This window comes from Mastomys coucha, unplaced genomic scaffold (genome assembly GCF_008632895.1).
Source record: "Mastomys coucha isolate ucsf_1 unplaced genomic scaffold, UCSF_Mcou_1 pScaffold21, whole genome shotgun sequence".
In the NCBI taxonomy this organism is placed as follows: Eukaryota; Metazoa; Chordata; class Mammalia; order Rodentia; family Muridae; genus Mastomys; species Mastomys coucha.
Genome location: NW_022196904.1, coordinates 29,182,434 through 29,196,159, shown reverse-complemented (window position 1 = coordinate 29,196,159; position 13,726 = coordinate 29,182,434). Strand labels below are relative to the sequence as shown.

Here is a 13,726-nt window from a genome sequence, read left to right as displayed (position 1 = left end):
ATATATATATATATATATATATATATGTATATTATATAAATGCTATATAAATATATATTTTAAAAAGATGCTTACAAATATCTAAACTTGGCCATAAGATACTCACTATCCAGTTACTCCATGCATTTCCACATCTGCCTTCTTTGAAAACTTTCCTCTGATTTCCAGAGTCCTATGTCTGTTTGTGCAGTATATCTGGTGTTCTAAGTGTGGAACCCAGAAAAACTGAACATGTAAAGCAGTACTTTGGTAGTGAGAATGTCGTGTGTATATTATGAAATGGAGTTTTGTTACTGGTCTGTCTTTGAATATTTGCTTAGGGAGACTATTTTAGGAAAGAAAAGGGGTGAGGAGTAGGGCAGCGTGACCAGAACCAGGCAGAGTAGCTGTGTGGGTGATGGCAAGAACACATGCCATGCTACCAGTGGCTTGTTTTTAAACATGAAAAGCATGTGTGCCAAATTTACATATTTACTAATTAAAAAGGCTTCCTGGAAACATTAAGTAGACTATCTTCCATAACCTTTAACACCATCACTAATGGATATAGCCTAGAAAATTTCATCGAAGGTCCTTTAAATAATGTAAATGATTATGAATATGTAACTAGTTAATATGCAGCTACGAAAGGATTATCATGTAGAGGTTAATGAACACTCTGCTCTTATGGGTTGCAGGGTTTTTTTTTTTTTTTTTGCTTTTGGCTCTTCATGCTTGGAAACACTCGTGCTAGGACTGGAAACACCCTGACTGTTTTTGGGTTTCATCTTAATGGGATTCTTAAAAAGAAACTTCTTTTTTTTTTTAAATTTACATTTAATTTGTTTGTCTTTTATAATTACTGCCTGATCAGAAACAGTGAGATGGACTGATGTGGCTTTAGTGGAATCTTCCAGATGTTAAGTCAGTGCTCTATTATATATTGCCACTATTATTAAGTGTTGCTGTGTGATTGATATTTACTGTAGATCTTCATTTGGTAGGGACTTTTTATGCTGAGTTAATGTGCAGTGTGGCTGGGTATCTGATTACATCATGTCTTTTGATTCAAGATTGTTACCTTAGTATTTAAAATGTCCAAAAGGGAGGACATTTATTTCAGTAATTAAATGTTACAATAGAGGAATTTAGTGACAACCCTTAAATTGTGATTTTTGGAGTGAAACATTTTGCATATACAAGGAGATTGGTTCTGAAAGCCTGGAGCTGGAGCCGCAGCCAGGCCGTGCTGCTGTCTTCCCATGTGACCTCTGCATTCTACCTTCTGTGCCTTAGTTTCTCTGTCTCTAAAATGGCACTCTAGTATTTAACATTTTGTTAAAAAATAGGTGATTTAGCAGTTTGTGAAAATAATGTTAATTGTGTTATTTTTCTAATCATATTTTTTTCTTTGCCAATAGAAAGGTATTTTTTTTAAGTATTTGAAAATCTACTGAAATATCTTAAAGGAAAGCAAGTAACTTTTATGTTTAATTCCATTCTTGTAGTATTATAAACAGCTTAGACTAGATATCAAGTTTATATAATTTTATTTTAATTTACTGGTAGGGGGAATGAGCTGTTCAGAGCATCCTGTTATCCCAAGTATTTCTTCTTGAAAACATAGTAGAAAAATAAGTTCATTTTTAATACATCAGAATAAAAATCACAGGTGAAAACATTTGGAGATAAGCTGACAAAATAAAATATTTTCACTACTGTCATTTTTTTTCCTGCTGAGCTGTGGATGTTACATTGGTTCCTTGTTATTTATAATATTTGTGTGTTCTAGAAAATATGTAACATTGAAAATGGTCTGTAGATTGTACAAAATGCTAGTTATCTTATATCATATGTCACCTAATAGTTATGAAGCAGGTTTTGTACCAGAGTCTGAATTGGAAAGCTGTAATTTGTTCTGCAGTTATCAGCCTGCGTTAGAGGGCTGTGATAAAGTACACTGCTTAAAAACCAACATCCCCATCTCTGTACCTCATGACAAATAAAAATGTACACGGAGATGTTAGTGAATCTGTTTAGACACTGTTGTAGTTTTCTGGCTGATTTTCTATCTCTGTTCCTAGCCTTGTGTTTTCATGAGCAGTTGTCTGTTTTCATGACAGGTGGTCACTAACTGCCAAGAGAAAATCCAACACTGGTGAGTGAAACACGCTTTATTATAATTCTGAAATATGGAGGAAGTCAGTTGTATTTGAATAATAATATATACTGGGGTATGTGGGTAAGTGTATGCATGTGTGTGTTTGTATGCATGTGCCTGTATACATGTATGTGTCTGGGAGAGAGCCAGAAAGCAGCAATTGAAATTTGGTGATCTCCATTTTGAATGCTTTTGATACTAATTTACATTGTCTTTAACCCTTCTCTGAGTTACATATTTATCAATTCTCTAAAGTTTTGCCACCTTTTAATTTTAAAAAATCAAATACTAGTATTCTCATTTTGAAGTAGAAACTGAGACTTTAAAAACAACTCTGAGGATATTTCTTATTGTTTGTAGTAGAAAATAATTGGAATCAATTGTTTAAAAAAATAATGTTGGAAATAGGGCACAGATTTTTCCAAGTTTGAAAAGCTAATCAATCTGCATTTTAGAGCCTGCTTTATGGCCTGTTCTTTTTTTTTCTTTTTTCTTTTTTTCTTTTCTTCTTTTTAAGAGAGAAAGAAAGCATGTCTGTTTTGATGTGCTAATCTATAGTTAATAGGACAATGCCTGGTAAATAATGTGCTTTCTCTTCTATCGCTTCTGAGGGAAATGCTCAATTTAATGGTGAATAAAATCTTATATTAGGAGTTGTCATGAGGTATGGCTGTTGATCTTACAGATATCAAATTACAGTCTATCCATGCTGTGTTTACGAAGATTTTACTGAGAGAACAACAGGAGCTGTCCTGATTATTGTCTGCAGGGTTATTGCAAAATCGTCATAACTGCCCCTTTAGTGGGGAGATTAAACCTTCGGTTATACACCATCAAGCATATAATATTTTAAATTTATTTTAAAAGGCATTTTCTTCATGCCTGAGAGATCTCCAAGGAAATAATTTATAGTTAGTGTGTATCAAATGTTTTTGGTTTAAATGCACATAGGCTGCAAGCAATGGATAAGAGTGAAGATCAGTGCAATCTGTACCCATCATCTTATTCAATTTGGACTATTGGCTTGCAGAAACCAATCTAAAACTAATAATACCCACTTTATAAATAAAAATCCGGGACTTCATTAATTTTCAATAAATGCAGCATTGTAATTGCATCCACTGGTGGTGTAGGTCTGTCAGCATTTCCATAATGGACTGTTCACTTTGCACTATGTATTCAATTCAGCTTAAAATGTGAAGCGTGTGCAAGACCTTGGCCAGAGAAGGCTTTTCTTTTGTAGATTTGGCCAAAGTGACTTATTTATGAGTAACCCTTAGAAGCAATTTCATTCTGTGGACATGTGCGTCTTGTTTTTGGTAACAAGTTTATGAAATAAGGGATGAATTCACTCTGAACAGACCCCAGCATACATGAACCTGGAACTAACAAGTTGCTTTTAGGTAGCTTAGTGAGATCCTTCCTCTTGGAAGAGAGTTCTTGGGGATAACAACATGTTTTTACCTTTTTATTTACACAGGCTTTCCTTCCATGTTTGGCACACAATAGGGACTTATGTTGAATGAGTGAAGGTGAAATCTGTGGTTGTTTTATCTCCACTATTTTATTTATAAACAGCACCACCATGTACAGGTTTTGAGAGTAGTGACAGGCAGAATTCTGGTGGCAGAGCAGCCTCAGACCCTCAGTCACACTTCCAGTGTGCTAAAAGGCTTCTACACTGCAGAGGCTGCTGGTACATGTGCCTGTGGAGTAATTTAAAGTTTATTGTACCTTGTCTGTATGTTAAAGATAGCAACTCTTTTTCCCTTATTAATTTTTTTCTGCTCTGAATCATTTCTGACAGGATTTAGGTAACAGTATTTTGTTTGTTTTTTAAAGAGAATATGTATATAGTATAGATATTGCCAGGATCTGAATGACCAGTAAATTCTGGATTCATTTTTTTATGTTTAGAAGTTGAAACAAAAGTGTTCACTGTCTTAAAAAAGTCAGGCACTAGGAATCTGAAGGCTTGGCATTGTGCTATCTTTACATCTCACAACTTCTGACAGAAGACCTTCCTGCCATGGACAAGGCTGAGCTGATGTTTGCAACCTAAAGATCCAGCCACAGAGGGGCTCCTAGTGAGACTAAACAGAGAAATAAGGCAATTTGTGTACAATTGGCTGGCATATTGGAATAAAAAGAGAAGGATTCAGAGACTGGAGCCACTCTTAAGCATGCCTTAGATACAATTTTAAAAAGCATGTTGCTTTTAATTTTTTGACTCTGACATTAGCCAATCTAAAGTGCAGTTTAGGTAGTTATGTCCTGGTCTTTGTGGGTATCTGCTAATATAAGAAGAAAAGCTAAATAAACGATTTTAAAGATACAATTCTTTTCCTAGAAGTGTTGATATGTAAGTTAAAAGGGTTCTTTTATTTAGAGACAAACAGAATACAACTCAGGCTTCAGAATACCCTCTCTCTCTCTTTTAATGTTGGACAAAAAGTAAAAGTATTTGTAGAAATATAGGAATGAAAGTCTGGAACTGTTAGGACCTACCTAGGAAATTAAATTCCAGGACTCTGGTGAACTAAGGAATTAATAGTATTTGTTCAGATAAGAGCAAATAAAAAAGGATATTTGAACCCAGTAGATAAGAATTACACAGCATTCTGTTAGCACTAATGGTGGTTTTCAGCTTTGCCATGATTTAAGGTTATTTTTTTTTTAAATTAATAAACTTTTTAGCTTGGCAGTGATGGCATGCACCTTTAATCCTAGTACTAGGGAGGCAGAGGCAGGTGGATCTCTGAGTTTGAGGCCAGCCTGGTCTACAGAGTGAGTTCCAGGACAGCCAGAACTACACAGAGAAACCCTGCCTGGAAAAAAAAAAAACAACACCCCCCCCTTTTTTTGCCTATTAATTTTACTTAACACAGGAAAATAAGATGCTACAGGCTACACAATTATTTTCTTGTTAAATATGAATATGAGGCTTACTGTTGGGTCCACTTAAAGCTAGCTGTCATGTTGGGGGATTATTTACATCTGTCTTTTTTCTTAAATTCTTGTATACCTTTTGGAGTCACAGGTCTGTCTTTGGAGCACTTACACTAAGAACCTGTAGTTTTCTTCCAGACAGTTATGCTACCATTGACTCACTGGGCTGCAGTGTGTCTTCAACCTCTCACTGTAGATTAGATTCTACATCTTTTTGGAAAGTTTGAGTTATCACATAAGTAAGGGAAAATAATAAAATTCTCAGTGTTTTGTACATGTTTGTGAATGTTTTATATCTGTACCACCTTATTTCTCTGTCTGGGTTTTATCTTCCACTATGTCCCAGGCTGGCCTGGAACTTGTGGCAGCACTCCTGCCTCAGCTTCCCAGAGTGCTGGAATTCTAGAGTAGAATTCTACCATGCCCAGTCATGCAAAGAATAAGGCAGGGAGTTGGCCTTATCAGCATATTCTTAGAACTGTGCATGCCTGTCTCCATAAGGTTTGTCATGAAGCTTTTTAAACAGAAGGTGGTAGAGCAGGGTGGTCAGCCTGTAGCTGCCAGTCTGTCACTTAGTGTCAGTCAGCTCATGGTTTATTTGAATGGCTTCATTTGAATATTGCTTCCTTTACTCCCAGTGTTTGTATGAGTCTAAAGCTAGCATTGGTAGCACAGGCCTGACATCACAGCACTCAGGATTCCACTGCCCAAGTTTAAGGGCATCCTGGGCTAGTGGGGCCTGTTAGCTCTGCCTGCTCTGTCCTTGTGGCATTTTCCTAGCATCCTTTCTCTTTACATGACATGGAAGCTGCAAGGCCACATTATGGTGTTGAGAGGAACTTACAGAGGCAGTTGGATTCAGACTGTGAAGCAGTGACTGCTGTTGCTGGAACAAAGAATGATTCCTATTGGCCAGGTCTTACAAGAAAGATTCATTACTCTGTGTTGCTTATGGACTTGAATAAAGTAGTGCTTATGGATGAGGCATCATCAAATAATGTGCACAGAGGTCTTGTTTATAACCATAAATTATATACAATGAAAGTGTAGAAATAGCTTGCTCGGGGCTGGAAAGGGAATGCTCAGTGGTTAGAGCACAGACTACTCTTGCCGAATTGGGATTCCAGTACCGGCACCAGGAAGCTGCTAGCTCTAGTTTCAGGATATCCAGTGCCCTTGGCTTCCTTGAGTACCTGCACTCATGTGCACAACCACCATGCATACAATTAAAAAAAAAAAGACAAAACACCTTATTTTCTTTAAAGTTTATAAGTGGATTTGGCTAGTGAAGAAATCTAGTATTAAATTACATAAAGCCAACTTAAATGAAAATATAGTATTCTCTTTGTGCATGTGTTTAATATTGCAAAGAGTAGCTTAAAGTTTGACAAATTTGAAAACACTTAAGCATGTGAGTTTGAAAAAGAAATTGTAAAACCAATGGTTGATATTTGTTACTTTTTAAAAGAAAAGTGGATAAAAAAATTCGGGAAACTAGTTTCTCTTACATTGTATGGTCACAGTATTTAATGGGAAATATAAACATGTGAATAGAGAAGACCATAAGTCTTTCTAAAAACTCCTCTTTACTATTAGGAAAAGGGGAAACAGCGTATATATGCTTGTATTATATGCACACATACATAAACATATATAACTGTAATGAGCATATGTTTGTCTTGTTGCCGAGGGAAGAATCTGCCCCACAAACACCCCCCCTTTTTTGAAGACAGGGTCTTACCTGGTATCCCAAGGTGGAGTGGGACTTGCCATGGAACCCAGACTGCTCCCAGGGACCCAGTTATCTTCCTGCCTCAGCTTCCCAAGTACTAAGATTTCAAGTATAAGCTACCCCATCCAGTATCACTGAATATTTCTAACAATTCCTGTTAATTCCTGAAACTGTTCTACTACAAACTTCATATATGTGTATATGAGGTTTATTTTGTCTGAAATACTGGTCTGCATATTTGCAGAAATACTTATTCACAATGATGGCTTCATTCTTCAGTGTTGGTAAATTGGGAAGCTAATTTTTCAGAGTTCCTATTTAATAGATATATTTTTGGTCCTATTTTGTATAGAACCTTCTTTTGATTTTTTTTTCTTCTTTTTCTTTTTCCCCCTTTCCTTCATCCCTTGAATGAAGCAGAGAACAGTCACAAAATTATCTTGACATATCACCTACTTTTGCCATTGAAGTCGGGCAGTTAATACCCTAAGGGATGATAGGGAGGAAGAGTGGGTACAGTGCATACACATCCCTTACTCTGTCTTTAGCTTTTTTTTTTTCCCCTTTTTTGGTGGTGGTTGTTTTTCCCATTATCAAATGCCACCTGTCCCTTTCCCTAGTTTGGGGATTATGTTTGAGGATTCTGTGTGTGTAGTGTTTTAGAGAAAATGGTTTTTATTTTATATTTGAGTGCCTACATATGTATATGTGCATCACCTGTGTGCCTTGTGCCTCTGAAAGCCTTGGGCTTCTGGAACTGAAGTTAACAGGTGATTGTGGGTCACTTGACGTAGGTAATGGGAACTGAACCTCAGCCCTCTGCAAGGAACAGTAAGTGCACTCAGCTGCTGAGCCATCTGATCTAGCTCCTCTATGCTGAATTAAATTTTTATTCTGAGTATAAGGTAAATATATGGTTAGTTATTAATAGAAAGGTCATAATAAAATAGTAAAGGTAAATTTACTAATTTTTTCCTGCTATTTTTAAAACATTACTTTCAGTCTAGTGGTTATGTGCATTTGTGCTATGGCATTCAGATTAGAATTTATTTTTCTCTTTTTCTTTAATGATTTCTAACTTATAATTTGAAATTACTACTTTTAAGAGTCTATTTGAGTGATACTTTTGAAAGTAAGAAAATTAGTTTCTGGAGGTATTATAGGGAGATTTTCTCTCTCTCAGAGTTTACAGTATTATTTAATCCCCCCACCTCCACCCCCGAGAGATGGCTCACAGGTATGAGAACTTGCTGCTCTTGCAGAGGACAAGTTCTGTTCCTAACCATTCATGTGAGGTCCCAGTAGCTTGCAACTCCACTCCAGATATCTGATGTCCTTAGTGGCCATCATTTGCACATGTTTGTATAGACACACAAATGCATGCACACACAAAAGTAATTGTTTTACAGTCCCATTTATAACTTTTTAGAATACTGTCTTTGATGATATGTTTCTAGCATCTTAGTTCTTTGGTTCACAGCTCCTGGTGACTTAACTAAGTCCAGAGAGCGGCTGGGATGTTTCTTCTATTCTTACCACAGCTTACACCTTGAAGTTTTTTTATTTTTTCATTTATTCTTTACAAATAAGAACAACACACAGTATTGATAACATTCACACAAGTTTCTGTGTAAATACTCCAGTGCATGGCACACAGCTGGGTTCCCATAGTCCAGAGCTCTGCTTCTGCTTTTGAGGTATAACAGTTCAGATTCGGGCTGGAGAGATGGCTCAGTTGGTTAAGAGCACTGACTGCTCTTCCAGAGGTCCTGAGTTCAATTCCCAGCAACCACATGGTGGCTCACAACCATCTGTAATGGGGATCCAATGCCCTCTTCTGGTGTGTCTGAAGACAGTGACAGTGTACTCACATACATGAAATAAATAAATAATAAATCTTTAAAAAAAAAGATTGATTTACTTATAAAAAAAAACAGTTCAGATTCTAACATTCTTTAAATTCTGTGGGGATTAGTGTCTGCTGAGTGCAGGAAAATGCAGGTTGGACAGATTGGCATTCTTGTAGTTTGTTTGTTTGTTTGTTTGTTTGTTTATTTATAAAAACATAATGATATTTATTTATTTATTTATTTATTTAATGTATATGAGTACACCATTGCTCTCTTCAGATACACCAGAAGAGGGCATCAGATCCCATAGCAGATGGTTGTGAGCCACCATGTGGTTGCTGGGAATTGAACTCAGGACCTCTGGAAGAACAGTTGGTGCTCTTAATGCTGAGCCATCTCTCCAGCCCTGTAGTTTATTCTTTAGTAGTTCACAATAGCTCAACCAAATGGTGAGTTTTTTCAGTTGTTTTTATTCACTTTTGAGTTAAAGATAGTTTTGAGGATTTTTAAATACTTTGTAGATTAAGAACTAGTATTGACACTATTTTCCTCTTTTAAACTCTGATAGGAGCTTTGACCTGTGGGAGTATGTGAAGGTCTCTGTAAACTCTAGAAAATGAATTCTTCTCAGTTTGTCATAGGAACAGCAGCTAAAATCACCACTCCAAGGTGGCCGTAATGATCATTGTTTCCTAAATGATTTTCAAAGTATAGAAAACCTAAATTGATGCATTAAAGGCAACAAATTAAGGAGATTTAAGTAGAACCTGGTACAAATATTTAGGTTGAGAGATAATTCTCTTCTTTTCTGATGTGTTCCTCCCTTTAACTCATAACAGGAACTTGTATCAGTTATAAGAAGTCAGGGAAATGAATAGGGCATAAAAATTACATGTAAACTGGCAACTTGGTGATTTCTCTCAAAGACCAGTGTGCTTTTATGTAATTTTAGAGCATCCCCCTACTTTTAATTCACATCTGATTGTATTCTTAGAGCAAAGGCATTTAGGATAATTGACAAATCTCAGGTCACATGTCTATGTGGTAGCTGTGGAGACAACATGGGAATATATTGTCTCTTGCAACTTCACTGTGTGTCCCTTGAGCTGGAGCCAGTGCACAGTTAAATGGAAGGGAATCTAGTGGATTGGTAGTTGGATCTGCCTCTCAATAATTGTTAAACTAATTTTGAAAAATAATTGACTTTTTTTTTTTTTTTTTTTTTTGGTTTTTCGAGACAGGGTTTCTCTGTATAGCCCTGGCTGTCCTGGAGCTCACTCTGTAGACCAGGCTGGCCTCAAACTCAGAAATCCACCTGCCTCTGCCTCCCAAGTGCTGGGATTAAAGGCGTGCGCCACCACGCCCGGCTAATAATTGACTTTTTTAAAGATTATTTTTAATGTTTTCTGATGATTCATGACATCATGAAACACTAGGAACATGTGTTGGATTGCAAACATTCTGATGAGGTAAGCTTTTAGGTATGATGCAGTTATAAAAAGGAATATGTCTCCATTTTACCTTACTTTATTTTTGGGTAGATGTTAAGTGAAGTCACTAAGCATTTTGCTGTGACCATTTAGGAAAAAAAGGTAACAATGCTTCTGAGTTCATACAAATACATTTAAATTGTGAATGAGGAGCATTATTTTCCCCACTAGTTTGTAGGAAAAATTGTTCCTTTCAAGAATGTTCATATTTTGTTATGTATCTTGACAACTTCCTTAGACTTAATAGGACACTTTCTTCAAAGTTGTCGTTTCTTACTTTAGCAATGATAATCTTTCTGCCTGTATCATGCCTGAACTGAACTTTTCTTTATTTTCTTAATTTTAGAGGTGGCCCAGGGACCCTTCAAGCCAATGCAACTTTAATGCAGATGGATTGTGAATTTTAGAAAGGCCTGCTGGGTTTGAGTGATGGCCTCTGTGATGTAGCCCAGGGCCTTGTTGCAGAGGAGTGGTGACTATCTAGTGAACTGAAATGAGAGTAGACCTTCTTAAAATGCTTCTGGGATAGTTCTGAAGTGGTGACGATGAACTAAGTAGCTTCTGTTGACTCCTATTTCCGAAGCTCATTGTTTCTTGGAGACAAATTTTGGCTATAGATTATAACCCACATATTTGCAGTATTGTGTGTTTTCTGCTGTTATGTTTGTTTATCAGGTTAGGTAAAGGGAAAGAAATGCTGGGAGACTTCCTCCAAGAAGACAGTTCAGTGCTAGAATTTTCTGCCAGTTTTCTTGCTACTTCAGTACAGTTGGAAGATTCTGCTCTTCTAAGCAGAGAGTTCATTTCATCCCTTTAAAGGTGGAGACGAGAGCCTGTCACCTGCCTGGAACAAGGGGTATAGTGCTTACTTCCTCTTTACAAAAGTGGTTTTCCCATAACAGAAAGATTAAATTTGTGGACTATTTTTTCATGCTCTTCTGTATCCCTTTAAATAATCAGTTACCAGATTCTTCACCTGCACGGAACAATTGGACTGTGCAGGTGAACCTTGATTATATACCACCCGTCTTACTCATTAATCTGTCCTTTCTGAGGCATTTCAGAGCCAGTCATTGACATACTTCATCTTTTAACACACACACACACACAGACACACACACAGACACACACACACACACACACACACACACACACACACACACACTTCATTTAGCTTTAGCTTGCTCTCTCAGACTTGTTACACTTCTATGAAAATAAATATTTCCCATAGGGTCTGTCCTGATCTTAATGCTTTAAGGTTAAGGCTATTTATATACCTTCATTGCTGCTGCCTTTTTTAAAACTAAAGGTGTTTCACAGAGACATATAGACATGGCCAGGAAGGTTCAAAATAAGCTTTTTTTTTTTTTTAAACATTCAGTTAGATTATAATTCTTATTTCTATGAAGACTATTACATGAAGCTATTTGGTATGAAGAAGGCTTCTTGAAGTTTAGAATTGAAGGCTGGTAATCTTGGTGGCACAGACCATTCAGCCCAGCTACTCAGGGGGCTGAGGTAGGAGGATAGCAGGTTCAGGGTCAGTATGGGCAATTTAGTGAGACCCTATTTCAAAATAAAAAAAATAAAAAGAGGGCTGGGAATGTAAGTTAGTGGTAGAGCCTTTGCCTAGCATGCACGAAACCCTTGGTTCAGTCTGTAAAACCAGGAAAAAGGGTGATGGTTGTACTGAATGTAATCTTTGTCAAATACAGTGAAGACAAAAATAGGAGTAAGTGGGTGTGAGAGGCTTGCTCTAACTATACCTAGGCTTTGTTTTCCATTTGAAGAAACAGTATTTTAGGTAATTATCTCTTGGTTGCTATATTTTAGTAAGACTAAAGCACCTAAAATTTATGTTTTCAGGAAATAAAGTTGACAGAGATCTGTTAATATTGGGGGTCCAAAAAAGACTCTGCTCATCTTTTCTAATCTTTAACATTAGTTATTAAGACAACTTGTATTGATGCTAGAAAGATGGCTAAGTGGTTTAGAACACTTGTTGCTCTTGCAGAGGACCCAGGCTCAATCCCCAGAACCTACATGCTGGCTCACAACCATCTGTAGCTATAGTTTCAGGGTATCCAGTCCCCTCTTCTGACTTCTGAGAATACCAGTCATGCATATGGTGCACAGACTTATATGAAGGCAAAACGTCCATATTTAAAAACATGGACATTTAAAAAATTAAAAAAAAACCTTTGATACCATCATTTAGAAGAGAGAGGCAGGTGGGTCTCTGTGAGTTTGAGGCCAGCGTGGTCTACAAAGTGAATTTCAGATTAGCCAGAGCTGTTAAACAGAGGAACCCTGTTGAAAGGGGAAATAAAGAAAGACAACTTGAATTTTTATGGCTAGAGACATGGCTCAGCAGCTAAAAGCTCCTACTATTCTTGCATAGGAATTGGATTCAGCTTCCAAAACACATATGGTAGTTTATAACTGCTTGCAACTCTACCCCAGTGGATCTGATACACCATTTTGTCCTCCTTGGGCACTGTATACATTGTAGGCAGACTCTCCTACATTTAAGCAAATTGCATATATGCTGCATAGGCATGTGATGTTTTAAAGGGATCCTTGGTCTTGTATGTTAGAGGGTTATGGAGATCACATTTTGGTTAAGTTCTTGGTCCTGGAGATTTTGTCCAGAATGGTTGTCAGGGATTTCTTCAAGGTACATAGCTAACCTCCTTTCAAAAAGTATTTCTGCATTGCTGCACTTTAAATCATCTTCCACTTTCCTTTTCTGCTTTAGAAAAATAACTCAAAATATAGAAATAGCAACTCCAGTCTTAGATTAGATTTTTCTAGTTTGTCCACATTTTTGTTCTAGAGAGAATTATTAATGAAGGTTAAAGCTGAGTATTCATTTGGAAATTCTGATTGCTGACATTACCTTGGTTGAACTTTCTGTTCTCTGAGGGCACATGAAACTACTTTTTTTGAAGTCCCTTTTTGTGGGTACGACTACCAATGTAAGACATGCTGAATGCTAACTTTAATTGGAGCTAATCAGAAGCATTAGCTGCTGTATGGATAGTCCTTGAGCGTTTACACAGTCTCAGTCTGAATCACAGAGGCTGTTAGTATTCCATAGATTAATGAGCATCTGGGATATGTTGGTACTATATCACATCTTCTTGTTTATTGCTCATATCGACCCTGTCTCCAAAGTCTCTGAATGGTGACACTCAGCTGTTCTTACCTCTCAGTAAGTCACACTATCCAGTTGAAGGACTAAGTTAAGTGGGACCTTATCTTAGTGCTTAATAATCTTTCCTGAAAATTATTTTTCTGAAATTATGAACCTGTGAACAGGTATTTTTCCAGTTTTAACTTGGAAGAAGCTAAGGCTAGTTTGTGTACATGGAGTTGGAAGGCTGGGATTCACTCTCTGCATTAGTCCTGGTGTATAGTCCTGTGCATGAAGGCTTTTTGCCATCCTATCCATATAAAAGTGTACCCTAAAGGATAATTTATTTAAGAAATACAATAACAAGCCGGGTGGTGGTGGTGCACGCCTTTAATCCCAGCACTTGGGAGGCAGAGGCAGGTGGATTTC

The 13,726-nt window shown here is 37.0% G+C and overlaps 1 protein-coding gene across 3 annotated transcripts in view; it reads left to right on the top strand.

The window, feature by feature from the left end:
- The window catches only part of Uri1 (URI1 prefoldin like chaperone), a 64,189-nt gene that overhangs the window by 25,451 nt on the left and 25,012 nt on the right, over window positions 1-13,726 (top strand). For 2 of the 3 annotated variants that reach the window (XM_031386247.1, XM_031386245.1), the window contains exon 2: window positions 2,103-2,137. The exons of the other annotated variant lie outside the window; for it this stretch is intronic. Coding sequence is in view for 1 of the 2 variants with exons in the window: in XM_031386245.1 (XP_031242105.1) it covers window positions 2,103-2,137 (35 nt within the window). In the remaining variant the exon portion in view is untranslated. The remainder of the gene's footprint in view (window positions 1-2,102; window positions 2,138-13,726) is intronic. 3 annotated transcript variants of the gene reach the window in all.